At 41.4% G+C, this 22,936-nt stretch overlaps 1 protein-coding gene across 2 annotated transcripts in view; it reads left to right on the top strand.

The window, feature by feature from the left end:
• The first annotated feature begins 6,245 nt into the window (after window positions 1-6,245).
• LOC110534623 (uncharacterized) overlaps window positions 6,246-22,936 on the top strand; it is a 32,604-nt gene continuing 15,913 nt past the window's right edge. Inside the window, exons 1-7 of one of the 2 annotated variants that reach the window (XM_021619617.3) lie at window positions 6,246-6,764; window positions 6,982-7,112; window positions 7,299-7,466; window positions 10,793-10,951; window positions 12,988-13,084; window positions 13,287-13,408; window positions 17,533-22,660. In XM_021619617.3, coding sequence (XP_021475292.3) covers window positions 6,482-6,764; window positions 6,982-7,112; window positions 7,299-7,466; window positions 10,793-10,951; window positions 12,988-13,084; window positions 13,287-13,408; window positions 17,533-18,471 — 1,899 coding nt within the window. In that variant the 5' untranslated portion in view covers window positions 6,246-6,481 and the 3' untranslated portion in view covers window positions 18,472-22,660. Of the gene's footprint in view, window positions 6,765-6,981; window positions 7,113-7,298; window positions 7,467-10,792; window positions 10,952-12,987; window positions 13,085-13,286; window positions 13,409-17,532; window positions 22,661-22,936 lie in introns of those variants that run through there. The other variant, XM_090187449.1, reaches the window with a different exon arrangement.

Genomic DNA, 22,936 nt, shown 5'->3' on the forward strand with positions numbered 1-22,936 from the left:
ATATCTGGTTAATGACCAGAAAGTATTTTCAGCTGGTGTACAAAACCGAAAGAACGCTACGCATGGAAATAGCGAACATATAACATATCTACCGCTTCTTAGACTTGCTTTCAATGAGAATGATAGATCTATAACTGACATTTAAGTGAATTTGATGTGGTCGCCCAAAAAATGTACATAATGCACCATTGATGGTTTGATAATGATGGACTTTCAACATGGTGTGTTTACCTATCCCCACTGTAGTTACAGAATGACTTCATTGTTGTTAAACCCATCATGGTGGACATAAATATGACCTGGGTAGAAACAAGTCAGCTATGATAAATCAAAAAATCTTCATCAGACAAACCTGACTAAACAACTTGTGTACAGTAGGTGTTTGTGTGTAGGTATATTTAGTAAGTGTATATAGGTTATAAAGTGCTGTCTGGTGTATGCAGAATATGGTGAGGTCAGATGTGATGTATACTAAAGCGAGTTTCACTGAAAGTCTTAGAATGAAAAGTCCCATTTTGTGTTTATTAACCCTTTCCCCTCAGCCCATCATTCCGTATACGGGTTGAAAATACAAGATTGTCACAGTAACATGCTATACATGACGTCAGAGCTCCGCTTCCCATCACTGTACGGGATTTGACTGACATCCGTTATAAACTTGAGCACTGCGCAACAAGATATCCCTCCTGTTAATTGGGTTACTTTAGCACATTTGTTGTTGTCTGAGTGAGGAGAATGCTGGAAATTGAATTCACGTGTTCAGAAAGACGAGACGTTGAGGATTATAATAAATACCACTGATGTCATCATACAAGCAAACCACACCTGTGAGTCCAAATGTGCACTTCACATTTCCATATTTGAAAACTCATGTAATTTACAGTGTCAATGTTTATCGCTATGTTTGTTACAAAGATGACATGCGTTATACCCTGGGTTGTCCTGAACACAATGAGCCTGCGTTTGTCGTATTGTGAAGAAACTTAGCCGCATAACACTCACTTACTTGAATGCACTCATGAATTCTATGTGCACCAAAATTACAATCCGTTTGTCTGAAGTGCCTTTTGAAAGCCTAACACTTTATTAGCTAGTCATGTCGGCAATAGACTAAGCTGTCAAATGAGGCCTGACCCAGATTGCGATTTAGAATGGAAACATTTTAGTTTACATAAACAGCAACAGTACTTCGTGTCCTTGGGAGTATAAAGTTCTATCTGCGCAACTTATAGTTGAGAGACAGTGAGCATCAAAGTTCACATCCCAGAACTGAGAACTGTTTTGTAATGAATTCTTCTTTCATAAACCAATAAAGGTCCTCACTTTAAAAGTACATGAAGTGCAGAGTATAAAAATCTTGAGACATTTCCAAAAAAAACACATTTTTGGGGGTGGTGCATTCACAGATATGGCTGAACCCAGATTGACATTTCAGAGCCTAAGATTCTCAGGCATAGAATGTTACTATTATTTAAATTGAAAAGTACAGACACTTAATGAGTAAAGTAAGAGAATATTTTTCCTTTCTAATCACATCAAATATACTAATTCATGTTCATCACACATTTGTTAAAGCGGTAGTTTACTAAAGTGACAAATACAACATATCCCATGGAGAACGAGCAACAGCTAAAGATTAGCTCTGAATGAGTAAACTTAAGTTATTTGGTCTCTGACACCCCCAGTCAATAAAATACTTGCTAGTTATCAATAGCATTTAGTAAGTTTGTCATTTTTGTGAAATACCCCTTCCATGGAGGTTTTTGTATTGAAAAACAGCAATGCCTCTCTAATGGGCCTTAAACATGCTCTAAGGCACCTGTATTTATTTGTAAAGAGCTTCAATTATGGCCGTTCTTCTGAAAAAGCCTAAGTAAGTAATTCCAAAAGAGGATCAGAACCTATGATATGACTAATCAAGGACTTGGCCCTAAGAGTATTTTTCAAGTACCAGATCTCAGAACTGTGTTGTGGTGTCATTCATCATACATACAATCATTTTTTATTGACGACACATTGTTGTGTGATTGGATTGCAGATAGAACCTTATAGCACCAAGTTCAAAGGTGTTTGCGCAGATATAATTTTTCAAAGAAATCACATCACACGTGAAAGAGCACCTATGTGAATAATACATTTGACCAAAATGTGTGAACCTTATAAAGTTAAAGTCAGAAGTTTACATACACTTAAATTGAAGTCATTAAAACTTGTTTTTCAACCACTCCACAAATTTCTTAACAAACTATAGTTTTGGCAAGTCGGTTAGGACATCTACTTTGTGCATGACACAAGTAATTTTTCCAACAATTGTTTACAGACAGATTCATTCTAGTGGGTCAGAAGTTCACATACACTAAGTTGACTGTCTTTAAACAGCTTGGAAAAAAAAGTGTAGACTTCCACAAGTCTGGTTCATCCTTGGGAGCAATTTCCAAACGACTGAAGGTACCATATTCATCTGTACAAACAATAGTACGCAAGTATAAACACCATGGGACCACACAGCCGTCATACCGGTACAAAAGTATCTATATCCACAGTAAAACGAGTCCTATATCGACATAACCTGAAAGGCCGCTCAGCAAGGAAGAAGCCACTGCTCCAAAGCCGCCATAAAAAAGCCTGACTACGGTTTGCAACTGCACATGGGGACAAAGTTCATACTTTTTGGAGAAATGTCCTCTGGTCTGATGACCATAATGACCATCGTTATGTTTGGAGGAAAAATGGGGAGGCTTGCAAGCCGAAGAGCACCATCCCAAATGTGAAGCACAGGGGTGGCAGCATCATGTTGTGGGAGTGCTTTGCTGCAGGAGGGACTGGTGCACTTCACAAAATAGATGACATCATGAGGGAAATTATGTGGATGTATTGAAGCAACAGAAGTTAAAGCTTGGTCAAAAATGGTTCTTCCAAATGGACAATGACCCCAAGCATACTTCCAAAGTTGTGGCAAAATGGCTTAAGGACAACAAAGTCAAGGTATTGGAGTGGCCATCACAAAGCCTTGACCTCAATCCTACAGAAAATGTGTGGGCGGAACTGAAAAAGCGTGTGCGAACAAGAAGGCCTACAAACCTGACTCAGTTACACCAGCTCTGTCAGGAGGAATGGGCCAAAATTCACCCAACTTATTGTGGGAAGCTTGTGGAAGGCTACCCAAAACATTTGACCTAAGTTAAACAATTTAAAAGGCAATGCTACCAATATTAATTGAATGTATGCAAACTTCTGACCTACTGGGAATGTGATGAAATAACTAAAAGCTTAAATAAATCACTCTACTATTATTCTGACATTTCACATTCTTAAAATAAAGTGGTGATCCTAACAGACCTAAGACAGGGAATTTTTACTCGGATTAAATGTCAGGAATTGTGAAAAACTGAGTTGAAATGTGTTTGGCTAAGGTGTATGTAAACTTCTGACTTCAAATGTAGTCCCATGGTCTTGATTTTGTGTGATGGTGGGGACGCAGGGCTGTGTTCCAAACAAAAAACTGCAAGTGTGCTTGCTTCAGTTCCTCAATGGCATGGCTAGCAGAGCTAAAAATAAAAAAAAACAGCTCTTTCCTTGAGTCATAAGTGCATTGAAATGACTTAGGAACAGTGCACACTTTGGACAGGTGTGTGGCCACTTAGACACCAGTCAGACCTCACTCAAACCATTTTTACTTATCTTGCCCCTACTCCAAAATGTAAATGAATATTCATATGATGTTTACAGAGATTCAGATTAATTGACAAATGCCATGAAAAGTACAGTAAATGCCAAATGCACATAATCAACAGTGTAATGTTTGGATTCAGTCGTCAGGTGAGCTGTTGTGTTTTCACCTTTGGTCAAAACATTTCCCCATCAACTCTAAAGTGTTCTCTTTCAATTTCTACCATTGTAATGCTGCATATGCTTTTTATAATTTCTGTTAAATGTCAATTTGGCCCTATCCATGTTGACCAATTTCCACAAGTTGAAGTGGTTAAACATAAACAAGTTAAATATACCATATGAAAACTACACATCAACAAAAAAATCTGCAAGAACTTGATCAACTGCATTCATTTTCTCATTAAAAGTGTTTTGGGAAATTTTGTGATCATATCCTACACAGTATAAACACAATATGAAACAGACTTTTTAGGTTTATATATGCCTTGTACATTGAGTGTACAAAATATAAGGAACACCTTCCTAATATCGAGTTGCACCACTTTTGCCCTCAGAACAGCCTCAATTTGTCAGGACATGGACTCTACACCTTCACTTCCAGTAGCTGTAGTTTCCTCCGCAATCCGGCTTTCTTTCTGGCTTTCAGTTATTTCCAAACGAAACACTGCATAGTCGTCGTCTACGAGTTTACAGATCTCTGACAGGGCTGCATTTGCCAGCACCTCCAGGACAGAGGCTATTTGAGTGTGAAAAACCATACAATTAGCCATTGTTAGCTAAGCAGCTAGCTAGCGTTACCTAGATAACATAAATCAACCAAGTACCGTCTCCAACGCAAATTAAACACTACCTGAGGCATGTATGTAATGCGGTGTAGTTCAATTAGTCATATTGAGTTATATGGTGTTAAACGTCTAAACAATAAAAAACACTAACGTGAAATTTGTTTTTGACCACTGTTGACTTCCGTTTACTTCTTCTTCTATAATATTATGGCGGTCCTCAAACGTTAGTTACATTCCGCCACATACTGTACTGGAGTGTGTAGTGAATCACAGCTAAATGAATAGACTAAATAAATAAAGAAACAAACATAAAAATAAACCCTGCTATCTAATCCTGTATTACTGAGAAAATTAAAAGAGCCCTGTACTTACATCAACACATGCATCACTGTTTCTTCAACCATACACTCTGTATACCAACCATTTGCATGCTTGCCAATCAAATATAAGGACGAGTTCAATGTACAATGTCCTAAACGCAAACACCACCTCTTCCTTCCTAATTTCAATCTTGGTCCACCGACCTTTCTATGGCCAGCATTTATATGCCAGGTTCTGAGTCCCACCTCTTCTACCACACATCTATCATAATTGCTCTAATCTTACCTTTGGCCTCACCTCGTGGAGCATGAATATAACTTGCATCTTGTTTTTAAAGTCCTTTTGACTACCTGGGACCCAGCCACTTCCGTTTACACTGAAAATAAAGGATCTTATTGGTTGGCGTCATAGCTCAAAATTAAATGTGGTTAAATTTGTTAAAGTATGCAAGCTGTTTTTTGAAATATGGTACTGCTTATCACATTACACATCACATTTCCTATGATCAGTATCTTTTAAGCAGAGAGCAGACTTGTTTAGAAAGAACAGCATGTTAGCAAGAATAGATTAGAGCATAATAAAATGACTTTATTCCATCTAGTCAGTCAGGTAAATATTCAATGTCCTTGTTCTAGGCTAGGTTTACTGTCTCTAAAAACATATTTACACAAGCCTCTTTCAAATGACAAGTTACCAAATGGTTAATGAGGGGTATGTGGTTAATTACCCTTTTTACCCCAAGACACTTCACATGATAACTATACTATGTCAGCTAAAGAATGGTTCCCAGATCTCCCCTGTGCACATCTCAAGCCCCACTGTTACGTTTCTCCCCGTTGTGGACACTCCTATGTCTGATAAGGTTATTCTAGAAGGAGAAGCTCTTGTAACATAGTTTGCACTTGAGATTGTTTTAGTTGGACCACAGAGTGAAGGAAAAGCAGTGCTCAGCATATATGGGAACTCCTTCAAGGCTGTTGGAAAAACATTCCTCATGAAGCTGGTTGAGAGAATGCCAAGAGTGTGCAAAGCTGTCATCAAGGCAAAGGGTGGCCACTTTGAAGAATATCAAATATATTTTGATTTGTTTAACACTTTTTTTGGTTACTACGTGATTCCATATGTGTTATTTCATAGTTTTGATGTGTACACTATTATTCTACAATATAGAAAATAGTAAAAATAAAGAAAAACCTGGAATGAGTAGGTGTGTCAACTTTTGACTGGTACTGTGTATACATAGATATATATTATAGATAACACCCTGTTCTTTCTAAACAGTCTGCTCTGAGTGTCACGGATACTGATCATGAAAAGTTGTGATTGTTAATTTGTATTTATGTATATTTCAGTGGTGGATACACTATGGCTGATTTTTTTGGATGAATTTATAATGCAGCAAGCAATAGCATTTCAAAGAGCAGCTCAGAGCACTCCTTGTTCCATTTAATCACGCCCCATGACGCCAACCAATCAAATCCTTTCTCTTCAGTCTAAAAAGGAAGTAAACAGTGACCGATAACAATTTAAACGTTAGCGTTTTTATTGTTATTTTTTAGACATTTATTAACCTAATGGAACTAAAAATATGACTAATTTAACTGCTAAGCATCACATACTTACCCCATGTAGTCTTTAATTCGCGTTGGAGACAGGACTTGGTTGATCGATGTTATCTAGGTGACGCTAACTAGCTGCTAACAATGGCTGACTGTATGGTTTTTCACACTCAAATAGCCTCCATTATGGAGGTGCTAGCGAATGCAGCCGTGGCAGAGATCTGTAAACTCGTAGACGATGACTACGCAGTGTTTCGTTTGGAAATAACTCAAAGCCAGAAAGAAAACCGGGGTTTGCGGAGGAAATTACAACTACTGGAACTGAAGGTGGCACGGGAGCGCGCAGAGAAGACAATACGAGAGCGCGTCGTCGCCAGTCGTCCCAGTAGTGCCAAGATCGTCGACCGATACAGAGGAATGGCAAGAGGTACATTTTGCCCCGTTCCCTTCTGACCACATGTGTTTGGATAATATGAAATAATTCCAGTGATTACTTTATCTTGTAAGAAGTTATGAGAAGTGTTACTTACATCCTTGCCAATTCTAGACTGCGTCAAAACTCAATAGTGTACAATGGTCAATAAAGCATTGAGCATTGACAGCACCTAACCTAACTACCTCTTTTCACCCAATCACTCTCTCAGGTGAAGGACAACTCACTGGAAGCCACAGGAACTTTGTGAAGCCAGCGGGCCACAATACATGGAGAAATAACGAACCCATAGCTGTAGATGAAGGGAGTGGAACCTCAACCCAGCACGTTATCGTAATAGAGGTATGTGCAACAGTGGTCCATTAAAATTACAGTACATCAAATGTGACAAGTTTCAGAAAGGCTTTCCTCAGCTATTCACTTGCTTACATGTGCATCCAAATGTATCTGCCATAGGGGAGACTTCCCCACAGCATTGTTATCCATTTCCACTCATGTACTGGTAATAACCTCCCCTCTTTTTGTCAGTCTGCAGATGCAGAGGCTGCAGGCCCTGGGGTCAAGCAGGAGAGATCTGAAGGAGAGGAGAACCCACGGCACAGCAGAGACATCCAGAATGGACCCTATGAAGCCACGGAGGACCCCACCACCGCTGCTGCCGCATCCCAGCCCAGGACCCGACGCAGCATCATGGAGGTCAGTGGAAGGCCGGATGCCGTCCTCAATTCAGAGACAGACACCAAGACTTTAACTGTAACACACAGGCTCTTAGACACAGGATCTGAACAAATATCAGACCCAGAGAGACTGGGGCAGGGGCCACTGGGCTGTCCTCCTGCACCCGGCTCAGAGTACTTACCGGTATTTCACCAGAGCCAGAGGCCTGTTCATTCCTGTGGTGATGGTGACACGTTAGACACTGGTGGTGATGATGATCCGTCTTGTTCTTACACTACAGAGATGGACCCTGGCAACATATCCTTGGGTTTAGAGAGACAGACTGATATGTTTAGAGGGGAATGGAACCGGTATAGTAGTAGTGTATACTCTGAAGGGTGCCTAGATAAGAAAGAGGGGGTTATAGTCGTGGATGACGTGACTGTGAAAGTGGAGGGCGACACCCCTCTTCCATGGAATGTAGACAAGACTCACTTAGGGGAAGGACACTCACAGGGCAACACCAGTGACTTCTTAGACTACAGGGAAAGACTACAGACAAATCCAAATGTTACGACCCACTCCCCTTTACACGTGTTCACGAATCGCGACCCAGTGTCTACGTCAATGGCACCTTCCGATTCACACAGCCGTGTCCTTTTCGATCAGGCATGGAACTCAAATGACAGGGCTAGAGTCCAGGCTCGGGGAGGGGGAGGAATATCAGGCGGTAGTAAAGAAAAACGGTTCCTCTGCATGTTCTGTAGCAAAGGCTTCAGCTGCTCCCAGAAGGTGGAGATCCACCAGAGGGTCCACACAGGGGAGAAACCCTACAGCTGTACCCAGTGTCACATGCGTTTCACCCAGGCTGGTGACCTGAAGAGGCATCAGAGGGTCCACACAGGGGAGAAACCTTACAGCTGCCCCCAGTGTGAGAAGAGGTTCTCCCGCCACCACCATTTGAAGATGCACTTGAAGGTCCACACAGGAGAGAGGCCGTTTGTCTGAACGCACAGCTGGTAGAGGTTCACCAGCAGAATACACCAGCAGAAAAAACATTCCACTCTATAAAACAGCTTCTGACGTTTAAATCAAACCCTGCATTAAAGAAGATTTTTTTTTTATTTGTTGTCTGCAGAAAAGACCCACAGATGCATTTGAAATAACGAGAGTAACAGATTTCAGTGTTTAATATTCCTGGGTAGAATATTGCATCCAGACATTGTGTGATATATGGAAATGTGTGAGCTGAAAAAGTCTGTTACATAGTGTTTGTACCGTGTAGGCTATATGATGTTCACAAATGACAATTTCATTACTTCTGTTCAACTACTTAATTTTTTCTCAAAGACTCTTTTTGCAAATTTTTATTTGAGACATTTGTATGTGTGGTTTTCATATGGTGTATTTAAAACGTGTTTGTTTAATAAACACAAAATGGGACTTTTCATTCTGACTTTCATTTAAATTTCCTTTTAATATACTGTGCTTTAAGAACATATTCAGACCCCTTGACTATTTCCACATTTGTTACATTTTAGAATAAGGCTGTAAAGTTTAAATTATTTTTTTCCCCTCAATCTACACACAATACCCCATAAGGAAAAAACGAAAACAGGTTTTTAGAAGAGAAAAAAACTCATTTACATAAGTATTCAGACCTTTTGCTATGAGACACGAAATTGAGCTCGGGTGCATCCTGTTTCCATTGATCATCCTTGAGATGTTTCAACAGCTTAATTGGAGTCCACCTGTGGTAAATTTAATTTATTGGACATGATTTGGAAAGGCACACACCTGTCTATATAAGGTCCCATATTTGACAGTGCATGTCAGAGCAAAACCATGTCATGAGTTTGAAGGAATTGTCCTTAAAGCGCAGAGACAGGATTGTGTCGAGGCACAGATCTGGGGAAGGGTACCAAAACATTTCTGCAGCATTGAAGGTCCCCAAGAACACAGTGGCCTCCATCATTTTAAATGGAAGAAGTTTGGAACCACCAAGACTCTTCCTACAGCTGGCCGCCCAGCCAAACTGAGCAATCGAGGGAGAAGGGCCTTGGTCAGGGAGGTGACCAAGAACCTGATGGTCACTCTGACAGAGCTCCAGAGTTGCTCTGTGGAGATGGGAGAACCTCTCTGAAGGACAAACATCTCTGCAGTTCTCCACCAATCATGCCTTTATGGTAGAGTGGCCAGACGGAAGCCACTCCTCAGTAAAAGCCACATGACAGCCCGCTTGGAGTTTGCCAAAATGCACATAAAATCTTCAAACAAGATTCTTTGGTCTGATGAAACCAATATTGAACTCTTGGCCTGAATGCCAAGCGTAAAGTTTGGCAGAAACCTGGCACCATCCCTACAGTGTTGCATGGTGGTGGCAGCATCATGCTGTGGGGATGTTTTTCAGAGGCAGATACTGGGAGACTAATCGGGATCGAGGGAAAGATGAACGGAGCAAAGTAAAGAGAGATCCTTGATGAAAACCTGCTCCGGACCTTATCCTGGGGCCAAGGTTCACCTTCCAACAGGACAATGACCCGAAGCACACAGCCAAGACAACACGTGAGTTGCTTCAGGACAAGTCTCCAAATGTCCTTGAGTGGTCCAGCCAGAGCCCAGACTTCAACCCGATCTAACATCTCTGGAGAGACCTGAAAATAGCTGTGCAGCGATGCTCCCCATCCAACCTGAAAGAGCTTGAGAGGATCTGCAGGGAAGAATGGGAGAAACTCCCCAAATACAGGTGTGCCAAGCTTGTAGTGTCATACCCAAGAAGTCTCGACACTGCCTAAGGTGCTTCAACAAAGTACTGAGTAAAGGGTCTGAATCCTTATGTAAATGTAATATATCTGTTTATGTTTAATAAATGTGCAAAAAATGTCTGTTTTTGCTTTGTCATTATGAGGTATTGTGTGTAGATTGATGAAAGGGAAATAAGGGTTTAATCAATTTTAGAATAAAGCTGTAACATAACAAAATGTGGAAAAAGTCAAGGGGTCTGAATGAACTGCACATCAGATCTGATCTCACACTATTCATACACACAACAGCGCTTTATAACCAATATACACTTACTAAATATACTTACACATACCCAGACACTAACAAACACCTACTGTACACTTCAAAATAGTCTAGTCAGGGTTGTATGACTTGATTTATGATAGCTAACTTATTTATCCACAACAACATATTTATGTCCACCATGATGGGTTTAACAACAATTAAGTAATTCTGTAACTACAGTATAGGACTCAAGTGTAGTGGGGATGGGTAAACACTCCATGTTGAAAGTGTGTTTATCTGTGTGTACGTACCTGAGGGAGTATATGTCTGTAGTCTGTATCACCTCTCTCTTCCAGGAGGAGGGTCCAGAGGTGCTGCTGGTGAAGGAGGAGGGGTGTGAGGAGGGTCTGGGGAACCCTGGGGGTACCATGGTCATGGAGGACAACCAGACTACACCTCCTGAACCCACAGAGGACCCAGCTGAGCAGCACAGGACCACACACAGTCTCAGTGAGGTGAGTTCACTGTGAACTACTGTCTGAATGGTATTAGCCTCTCAGAGTAGGAGTGCTGATCTAGGATCAGTTTTGCCTTTTTAGATCGTAATGAATAAGACCTGATTCTCAATCAGCACTTCTACTCAGGGTATCTCAGAGTAGGAGTGCTGATCGCTGTTCATAATAAATATGATTGTATGGACAAATCCTATATCAGCACTCCTACACCAAGACACTTTGTGGATACGGGCCCAGGTCTTGATTAATTTAGTCTTAACCTTTCTCGGGCAGGCGTTTCGCTAGCGGAACCTCTCGACAACATTCCGCTGAAAAGGCAGCGCGCGAAATTCAAAAATATTTTTTAGAAATATGTAACTTTCGCGCATTAACAAGTCCAATAGAGCAAATGAAAGATAAACTTCTTGTTAATCTACCCATCGTGTCCGATTTCAAAAAGGCTTTACAGCAAAAGCACAACATATGATTATGTTAGGTGATAGCCAAGTCAAAAAAACTGCAATTTTTCCAGCCAAAGATAGGAGTCACAAAAAGCAGAAATATAGATAAAATTAATCACTAACTTAATCACTAACTAATCTTCATCAGATGACACTCATAGGACATCATGTTACACAATACATGTATGTTTTGTTCGATAATGTGCATATTTCAATCCAAAAATCTTAGTTTGCATTGGCGCGTTACGTGTAGTAATGTTTTGATTCCAAAACATCTGGTGATTTTGCAGAAATACTCATCATAAACATTGATAAAAGATACAAGTGTTATTCACAGAATTAAAGATAGACTTCTCCTTAATGCAACCGCTGTGTCAGATTTGTTTTTTACTTTACGGAAAAAGCATAATCTGAGTACAGCGCTCAGAGCCCAATCCAGTCAAAGAAATATCCGCCATGTTGGAGTCAACAGAAGTTAGAAATAACATTATAAATATTCCCTTACCTTTGATGATCTTCATCAGAATGGACTCCCAGGAATCCCAGTTTGACTATAAATTACTGATTTGTTCCATAAAGTTCTATAAAGTCATAATTTCTGTCCAAATAGCCACTTGTTGTTAACGTGTTCAGCCCAGTAATCCATCTTCATGATGCGCGAGCACTACGTCCAGAAAAAAACTCAAAGTTCGATTACAGGTCGTAGAAACAAGTCAAACGATGTATGGAATCAATCTTTAGGATGTTTTTAACATAAATCATCAATAAGGTTCCAACCGGAGAATTCCTATGTCTGAAGAAAAGCACTGGAACGAGAGCTAACTCTGTCGGGAGCGCACGTCACGAGCCTGAGACACTCTGCCAGACCCATGACTCATTCAGCTCCCATTCCCCCCTCCTTTTTAGCAGATGCCTGAAAAAAGTTTCTAAAGACGGTTGACATCTAGTGGAAGCCTTAGGAAGTGCAACTTGACCCCATAGACACTTTGTATTCGGTAGGCCAAGCTTTGAAAAACTACAAACCTCAGATTTCCCACTTTCTGGTTGGTTTCTTCTCAGGTTTTCACCTGCCATATGAGTTCTGCTATACGCACAGACATCATTTAAACAGTTTTAGAAACTTCAGAGTGTTTTCTATCCAATACTAATAATAATATGCATATATTAGCATCTGGGACAGAGTAGGAGGCAGTTCACTCTGGGCACGCTATTCATCCAAAAGTGAAAATGCTGCCCCCTATCCCAAAAAGGTTAAGTCTAGGACCATGCCTTTGAATGATCAAACCATTAAAGGGGTAAGTCAGATGAACTGGTGGATACCATTTTTCATCTCTGCGTCCAATATCCAGGAAGTTAGATGGAATTTCACGAGCCAGTGCTAACTTGCTTAGCACAAAAACTGGATTAGGTGTAACCGAAGACTTCCATTCTTTGCACTAAGCTTGTTAGCACAGCCAGTTGCCAAAATCCCAAACTATCCTTTTAAAGAGTGCCAAGTAATCAAATAAATGACAATGTTTGCATAGTATCCATGGCAATCCCTCATTGCCCAATCAAATCATATCAGATTTCTTGATCCTCTCCCTCTATCTACAGTCAGTAGACAAAGAGGATGGGATGCCTGATCTGCAGCTGGTCAAAGAGGAGACAATAGAGAACAGACCAGAGAGTGGACTAAAGATCTGGGATGAAGGTAAGGGAGAAATACATATCGAGAACATATATATACTATGTGTATATATACATCAATAGGAATAGAGATGCACCTGCATAACATGAAATAAATACAACTTGTGTTTATCTACTAAAACAAACATTATAATGTTTGAACTTGACCAGGTAATTGACTCAAACTCCATATGTTGAGTTTTCTGCCATGTAACCTCTTCCTGCAGGTGGTTGGCTCGAAGCTAACAGAGGAGACTGGGCAGTCATCTTGGATTCCCAGACCGGTGCAGCCAAGGTTCCTGTGGACGACGTCACCGAGCAGGCCAGGACCGGAGGCGACATAGTGGAGGTCAGTGGATGGGAAAGTGTCCTCAGCTCTGGGCTGGGCAACAACACTGTTAACCACAACCAGAAACAGACAGTCAAACACAAAACAACATCTCCATGACCTCAGACTGGCTGAGACTAGGGCGAGGTGTAGATTTGGTCTACGGGGACGGGGTGTCCGTATGTGGTGGGAAAGAACAGACACGGCTAGTGATGCTCCTATAGTTGTGATTCACAGAGACTGATGGCGCATCAGGTTAACCCCGAACAGGTATTACCTTTAGCATGCCTTCGATTAGCCTGATGACTCACACCAAATTATTTATCTTCTTATTTAGCTTCACACTTTACTCTGAGACTGCCATCATTGAAGTCGTTTGTGGTGATGAGGGGCGTTGTACAAAACAAAGTCATCAGCGATTGTATCGTCTCTAACCAGTCAGAGTATTTGTATTTATAAAGGATATCGTTGTGGAAATCTGTTGAAGCTCAAGTCGGCTACACAATGCAATGCTCTTTCTATTGGCTGGCTGGCTGGCTAGCTATGTAGCAAGCTAGCAAACATAGCTACAAACAATAATACCAAATATAAAATCAGCATGTGACGTAGCTATTTAGCTGTTAAATCGCCTAAACAACCTGCAATATCAATCTCACCATGTTCAACCTGCAGATTGATGTGCCTCACAATGGAGTCTAACATTGGCAACAGCAAATATACTTTTGAGGAGATGCCAGCATGGTGCATTCTGAGCAATTCAAAAACTCAACATTAGCACAATGTTTGTCAAGAAGAAGTACAACATTACAAATATTGTCAGTGATTTTAAATAACTAACTTGCTATCTGTAATATCATATAGCTTTGGAATCGTGACATTATGTACTTTAGAGGAAAATAGGCATGTTTCTCGACATATACACTGACTTTGAGAAGGGATTGCGTGATGATTAGCTTAGAAACTGCGTGACGCAGTATGACAACATGAATGCGATTGGTCGACAGTCTGCTGGGTGGGGCTTTAAACGTTGCTTCATTCATTGGATTCCTATCTCCTTTCTGTAACATCTTTGTCAACGGCACCATGCAATGCACCCTGGACTAAAGAGGCAGACAAATAGGAAAAATGTGCAAGACCCTCTGTTAAATTACACATTTCTTGAGGTAGGAATATCGCCAAAATATGTTCCAAGGCTCATTGGAGAGAAGACATCCTCCCTGAGTTATGACATTGGCCAGTATTGAAATCTGAGATGTATGATAGATGTTTTCACGATCTAAAGTAATATTCCTATTAACTTCCAGAGTAGTGAGAGACTTAACGCGGTGCTACATCATACCGGACGCATTTCTGCCTGCTTGAACGCCAGTAACTCAGATACGCATGAAAACATGAAATGGCCCAGGGAATCGATAGAACATCACTCAGAGATGCACAAAAACAATATAACATTCAAAATGGGTGAACCTTGCCTTTAAGGCAGCTAGTATATATACAAATATTACATGACATTACACTTGCACTTTTCACAACACCTTAAGTATGTGCCCTCAGGCCACTACTCCACAACATCTTATTTACAACACAAAATCCATGTGTACGTGTGTGTAGAGTGCGTGTGTTAGCATGTGTATGTTTGTGTCTGTTCCTATGTGTGTGTGTCTCTTCATAGTCCCCGCTGTTCCATAAGGTGTATTTATCTGTTCTTTAAATCTGATTCTACTGCTTGCATCAGTTACCTGATCTGGAATAGAGTTCCATGTAGTCATGGCTCTATGTAGTACTGTGGTCCTCCCATAGTCTGTTCTGAACTTTGGATCTGTGAATAGACCTCTGGTGGCATGTCTTGTGGGGTATGCATGGGTGTCCGAGCTGTTTGCTAGTAGTTTCAACAGACAGCTCGGTGCATTCAACATTTTAACAGTACTTACAAAACAAGTGATGAAGTCAATCTCTCCTCTACTTTGAACCATGAGAGATTGACATGCATATTCTTAATGTTAGCACTCCGTGTACATTTAAGGGCCAGCCGTGCTGCCCCGGTTCTGAGCCAATTGTAATTTTCCTAAGTCCATATTTGTGCGCCAAAACTAGGGCCTGTAGAACCTGCCTTATTGATAGTGTTGTTAAGAAGGCAGAGCAGCACTTTATTATGGACAGACTTCTCCCCAGATTTAGTTGAAGTTTGGGGTTTAGAGTATCAAAGCCAATGACAAATTTTCAAACCGCCGCTTTACCCATGTGTGTTCTGGCTCTGGCCCAACCCATCGGTTTCTGGACCAATCAGTCGGGCCCGAATGCGTTCGCATTGGTGAAGGGTCGGGGAGGTACTCAGATCCAGACTCATTGCGGAGAAGAAAATTACAGTTGCAGTCGGAAGTTTACATACACCTTAGCCAAATATATTTCAACTCAGTTTTTTGCAATTCCTGGCATTTAATCCTCGTAAAAATTCTCTGTCTTAGGTCAGTTAGGATCACCACTTTATTTTAAGAATGTGAATAGTAGAGAGAGATTTATTTCGGCTTTTATTTCTTTCATCACATTCCCAGTGGCTCAGAAGTTTACATGCACTCAATTAGTATTTGGTAGCATTGCCTTTAAATTGTTTAACTTGGGTCAAACGTTTCGGGAAGCCTTCCACAAGCTTCCCACAATAAGTTGGGTGAATTTTGGCCCATTCCTCCTGACAAAGCTATTGTAACTGAGTCAGGTTTGTAGGCCTCCTTGCTCGCACACGCTTTTTCAGTTCTGCCCACAAACTTTCTATAGGATTGAGGTCAGGGCTTTGTGATGGCCACTCCAATACCTTGACTTTGTTGTTCTTAGGCCATTTTGCCACAACTTTGGAAGTATGCTTGGGGTCATTGTCCATTTGGAAGACCCATTTGCGACCAAGCTTTAACTGATGTCTTGAGGTGTTGCTTCAATATATCCACATTATTTTCCCACCTCATGTTGCCATCTATTTTGTGAAGTGCACCAGTCCCTCCTGCAGCAAAGCACCCCCACAACATGATGCTGCCACCCCGTGCTTCACGTTTGGGATTGTGTTCTTCGGCTTGCAAGCCTCCCCCTTTTTCCTCCAAACATAACGATGGTCATTATGGCCTAACAGTTCTATTTTTGTTTCATCAGACCAGAGGACATTTCTCCAAAAAGTACAATCTTTGTCCCCATGTGCAGTTGCAAACCGTAGCCTGGCTTAATTATGGCGGTTTTGGAGCAGTGGCTTTTTCCTTGCTGAGCAGCCTTTCAGGTTATGTCATGTCGATATAGGACTTGTTTTACTGTGGATATAGATACTTTTGTATCTGTTTCCTCCAGCATCTTCACATCCCCCCTCTACTGGGGGATGGATGTAAAAATCGCTCAAAATCAGCCATTGGAGCCCATACAAATTAGAACCAAGGTTGTCTTGTTAAAACTTTTTAATTCTCTTACTTTAAATACTATGACTGTTTTCTCATTAGCTGAGATTTGTGTTTGAAATGTCCCATACTTTGTTGTTATCTTTATCAACCCACTGCATACCCCTAATAATATATATTTTCGGGTGCAGGGTGTGCTATTAGCATGCTAACAAACAGGCTGGTAGAATAGTTAGCATAGTTAGCCATCGTTAGCATTCACTGTCTGAAGTAACCGTAGTGGAGTGTAGTGGAGTTGACTAATGACTGACATGAATATATATATATATATAATTCACAACATTTGGACGGAAGCTATAATCTAGTTAGTTAAAAATATATATATATGTGTCATTATTGCTTGAATTCAGGCTTGGCTTAAGTGCTTTCAATGGGAAAGATTGCTTCAGTACCACACTTCTGTGATTTTTGTTGAAAACGTCACTGTCCCATATGGAGTGTATGACCATCTTGTTGAAATCAAATACAAAATTGAATCTGTGCTGACGGACTTGGTTATTTTTGTATCATTGCAGGGACTGAGTTTCCTATATCTCAGCCCAACCAAAACATACTTCATTCTTGAATCAACACAGGGATTTTCTTTTAAAAAAAGAAACTCCAATGTTTCCATATGGTTAGGTAGTTGACTGTGGTTAGCATTTTATAATGTCATGTTTCTGTGTGTACAGCAAGGTGTTTCTTATATAAAAATGTATCAATGTGTATTTACAGTCTGCAGTCCATGAGGACGTGCTGATATCTGGTGTTGCTGGCGGGAGAGACTGGACCTCTGAAGCGGCTGGTCTCAAACCCTGGCCCCGGATCAGGACACTGGATCAGGAGCCGTCGCTCTTCCTTCGCGAGTCAGAACCAGGACCCAACCGCGAAGGACAGAGACCCCACCACCACACAGAACACAACCAGTGGACAGGTGGACTGAACAACAGTCCTGGTGGTCATCAGAGAGACAGAGGCTCTAGTCAGGGATCCAGTCTGCAGCCCAGACCCTTCTCTTCACAGTCTCAGTGCAGGGATGAAGCAGGGCCTGGGGCTGATAGAGATAGACCCTCCTGTTCCTATGATACAAACACCACAGTATCCATGATGAACAGAGCAGGTCACCTTGGGCTTCAGCCTTCACAGAGAGTGGTGGGAGACCCCCCTGGTGGGAGTCTAACAGGAAGTCTGTCTTCTCCTTCAGGGTCTCGTCTAATGCATGGTGACTGGGTTCATAGAAAGCCTGGGCCTGGGTCTAGCCTTCCTCAGTTACCGCATGGTTTCCCCACCAATACAGACAGGGTCAGGATGGGCGTTCACCACAATAAGTACTTATCCTGTAACATAGCACATAATCCCAACCACACCCAAACAATGGCTAGAGGTCAAGGAGGGAGCTCAAATACTAACCACCTGAGGGTGGTTGCTCCTGCTTCTACCTCCTCTGGTGTCATTGGTACACAACGTGGGAGGCCGAGCATTAGGACGGACGCCGACAAGCCATACACCTGCCCCACATGTGGGAAGCGCTTCACTGAGGCGAACTATGTGAAGAGGCACCAGACCGTTCACACCAAGGAGAGGCCCTTCAAGTGCAAACGATGTTACAAGAGCTTCTCCTTCCTAAGTAGCCTTATCAGACATAGGAGTATCCACAACGTGGAAAAATTGTAGCAGTGTGGCTTGAGATGTACACAGGGGATATCTGGGAACCATTATTTAGCTTAGCAATTCTCAACTGGTGGGTCGCAGGAAGGTTTGGAATGGGTGACGGGTGTCTAAGTAAAAATGCTTATATGTACAGTTGAAGTTGGAAGTTTACATACACCTTAGCCAAGTACATTTAAACTCTGTTTTTCACAATTCCTGACATTTAATCCTATTAAAAATTCCCTGTTTTAGGTCAGTTAGGATCACCACTTTATTTTAAGAATGTGAAATGTCAGATTAATAGTAGAGAAAATTATTTATTTCAGCTTTTATTTCTTTCATCACATTCCCAGTGGGTCAGAAGTTTACATGCACTCAATTAGTATTTGGTAGCATTGCCTTCAAATTGTTTAACTGGGCCAAAAGTTTTGGATAGCCTTCCACAAGCTTCCCACAATAAGTTGGGTGAATTTTGGCCCATTCCTCCTGACAGAGCTGGTGTAACTGAGTCAGGTTTGTAGGCCTTCTTGCTCGCACACGCTTTTTTAGTTCTGACCACACATTTTCTATAGGATTGAGGTCAGGGCTTTGTGATGGCCACTCCAATACCTTGACTTTGTTGTCCTTAAGCCATTTTGCCACAACTTTGGAAATATGCTTGGGGTCATTGTCCATTTGGAAGACCCATTTGCGACCAAGCTTTAACTTCCTAACTAATGTCTTGAGATGTTGCTTCAATATATACACACAATTTCCCTTCCTCATGATGCCATCTATTTTGTGAAGTGCACCAGTCCCTACTGCAGCAAAGCACCCCTACAACATGATGCTGCAACCCCAGCTCTTCACGGTTGGGATGGTATTCTTCGGCTTGCAAGCCTCCCCCTTTTTCCTCCAAACATAACGATGGTCATTATGGCCAAACAGTTCTATTTTTGTTTCATCAGACCAGAGGACATTTCTCCAAAAAGTACGATATTTGTCCCCTTGTGCAGTTGCAAACCGGCTTTTTTATGGCGCTTTTGGAGCCTTTCAGGTTATGTCCATATAGGACTTTTACTGTGGATATACACTGCTCAAAAAAATAAAGGTAACACTAAAATAACATATCCTAGATCTGAATGAATGAAATATTATTATTAAATACTTTTCTCTTTACATAGTTGAATGTGCTGACAACAAAATCACACAAAAATTATCAATGGAAATCAAATTTATCAACCCATGGAGGTCTGGATTTGGAGTCACACTCAAAATTAAAGTGGAAAACCACACTACAGGCTGATCCAACTTTGATGTAATGTCTTTAAAACAAGTCAAAATGAGGCTCAGTAGTGTGTGTGGCCTCCACGTGCCTGTATGACCTCCATACAACACCTGGGCATGCTCCTGATGAGGTGGCGGATGGTCTCCTGAGGGATCTCCTCCCAGACCTGGACTAAAGCGTCTGCCAACTCCTGGACAGTCTGTGGTGCAATGTTGGTGGATGGAGCGAGACATGATGTCCCAGATGTGCTCAATTGGATTCAGGTCTGGGGAACGGGCGGGCCAGTCCATAGCATCAATGCCTTCCTCTTGCAGGGACTGCTGACACACTCCAGCCACATGAGGTTTAGCATTGTCTTGCATTAGGAGGAACCCAGGGCCAACCGCACCAGCATATGGTCTCACAAGTGGTCTGAGGATCTCATCTCGGTACCTAATTGCAGTCAGGCTACCTCTGGCAAGCACATGGACGTGGCTGTGTGGCCCCCAAAGAAATGCCACCCCACACCATGACTGACCCACCGCCAAACCGGTCACGCTGGAGAATGTTGCAGGCAGCAGAACGTTCTCCACGGCGTCTCCAGACTGTCACGTCTGTCACATGTGCTCAGTGTGAACCTGCTTTCATCTGTGAAGAGCACAGGGCGCTAGTGGCGAATTTGCCAATCTTGGTGTTCTCTGGCAAATGAAAAACATCCTGCACGGTGTTGGGCTGTAAGCACAACCCCCACCTGTGGATGTCGGGCCCTCATACCATCCTCATGGAGTCTTTTTCTAACCGTTTGAGCAGACACATGCACATTTGTGGCCTGCTGGAGGTCATTTTGCAGGGCTCTGGCAGTGCTCCTCCTGCTCCTCCTTGCACAAAGGCGGAGGTAGCGGTCCTGCTGCTGGGTTGTTGCCCTCCTACGGCCTCCTCCACGTCTCCTGATGTACTGGCCTGTCTCCTGGTAGCGCCTCCATGCTCTGAACACTACGCTGACAGACACAGCAAACCTTCTTGCCACAGCTCGCATTGATGTGCCATCCTGGATGAGCTGCACTACCTGAGCCACTTGTGTGGGTTGTAGACTCCGTCTCATGCTACCACTAGAGTGAAAGCAACGCCAGCATTCAAAAGTGACCAAAACATCAGCCAGGAAGCATAGGAACTGAGAAGTGGTCTGTGGTTATCACCTGCAGAACCACTCCTTTATTGGGGGTGTCTTGCTAAGTGCCTATAATGTCCACCTGTTGTCTATTCCATTTGCACAACAGCATGTGAAATTTATTGTCAATCAGTGTTGCTTCCTAAGTGGACAGTTTGATTTCACAGAAGTGTGATTGACTTGGCGTTACATTGTGTTGTTTAAGTGTTCCCTTTATTTTTTTGAGCAGTGTAGATTTGTAGTACCTGTTTCCTCCAGCATCTTCACAAGGTCCTTTGCTGTTGTTCTGGGATTGATTTGCACTTTTCGCAACAAAGTACGTTAATCTCTAGGAGACAGAACGCGTCTCCTTCCTGAGCGGTATGACGGCTGCATGGTCCCATGGTGTACTATTGTTTGTACAGATGAATGTGGTACCTTTAGGCGTTTGGCAATTGCTCCTAAGTATGAACCAGATTTGTGGAGGTCTCCCAAACATTTTCTGAGGTCTTGGCTGATTTCTTTTGATTTTCCCATGACGTCAAGCAAAGAGGCACTGAGTTTGAAGGTGGGCCTTGAAATACATCCACAGGTAGACCTCCAAATGACTCAAATTATGTAAATTAGCCTATCAGAAGCTTCTAACGCCATGACATAATTTTCTGGAATTTTACAAGCTGTTTAAAGGCACAGTCAACTTAGTGTATGTAAACTTCTGACCCACTGGAATTGTGATACAGTGAATGATAAGTGAAATAATCTATCTGTAAACAACTGTGTCATGCACAAAGTAGATGTCCTAACTTACTTGCCAAAACTATAGTTTGTTTACAAGAAATTTGTGGAGTGGTTGAAAATCGAGTTTTAATGACTCCAACCTAAGTGTATGTAAACTTCCGACTTCAACTGTATATATGTGTAAATATATATAATACATATATACTGTATATTTTTCTTCTTTATTTTTACAAAAATACTAGTCTCAACTTAAACCACTTAAACCACTTAAAGAAAGTGTGTAGAAATTATAATGAACTTTCATTTTTCAGATAATAAAATACTTTGAAGATTTTTTTAATCACAGTATTTTAATATAGAGTTATTAGCAGTGCCATTTTTGATTAATTTTGTGTTCTCAAACCAGTGAGTATTTATTGACAATGAAAGAGGTGGGAATGTTGTTCCATTGTCATATAATTGCTACATTTAATATCAATATGGAATTAAAAATAGTTTTCCAGATTGTATTTTTTGTGGTTATTTTTCGTGATGCGAATATTGGGTCGCGATAGACAATCTGGTTCAATTGGGGTCCCGAGGCAAAACCAGTTGAGAACAATTCTCTTTAGCTGACATATTATAGTCATCATGTGAAGTGTACTGGGGTAAGAGTTTTTAAAATTATTATTACTAAGTCCCTCAGTTGAGCATCTGGGTACGCTCACATTGTCACATGATACTGACTTGTTGTTTGATGTTCTGGCATAGCCAAAACACTGTCATTTTATTAAAGTTTAACACTATTTACTAATGATTGGGGGTGGGCATCGATACATTTACATATCAGGATATTATTTTTTACAATATATTGTATTATTTTTGCGTTAGTCGGCTGTACCTGCACCAAAACTCCAGTATTTTTCCTTCATAGCTTGTTCTCCATCTTCTTTTTCAAGATGGATCCAAGATATTTTCAGCACTTATTTTCATGACTGATTAAAACTAGTTTTGTAATGTCTCTCTTGTCCCAATGCAGCAGACATATGTTGAGCAATATGTTTGGAACATCGAATTGCAATAAAGTTACAGTATTGAATCCCAATACATATAGAAGCGTGAGAATCGCAATACATATCGTTTCGGCATCTAATTATCGTTTTAGTATAGTATTGAGAGGTCCCTGGCAGTTTCCAACATTACATACAAACATATACTAAACAAAAATATAAACATGCAACAATTTCAACATTTTTACTAAGTTACAGTTCATATAAGGAAATCAGTCAATTGAAATAAATGTATTAGGCCCTAATCTAGGGATTTCACATGACTAGACAGGGGTGCAGCCATGAGTGGGCCTGGGAGGGCCTAGGCCC

This window comes from Oncorhynchus mykiss, chromosome 10, assembly GCF_057628025.1.
Source record: "Oncorhynchus mykiss isolate SJ-2025 chromosome 10, ASM5762802v1, whole genome shotgun sequence".
Lineage (NCBI taxonomy): Eukaryota > Metazoa > Chordata > Actinopteri > Salmoniformes > Salmonidae > Oncorhynchus > Oncorhynchus mykiss.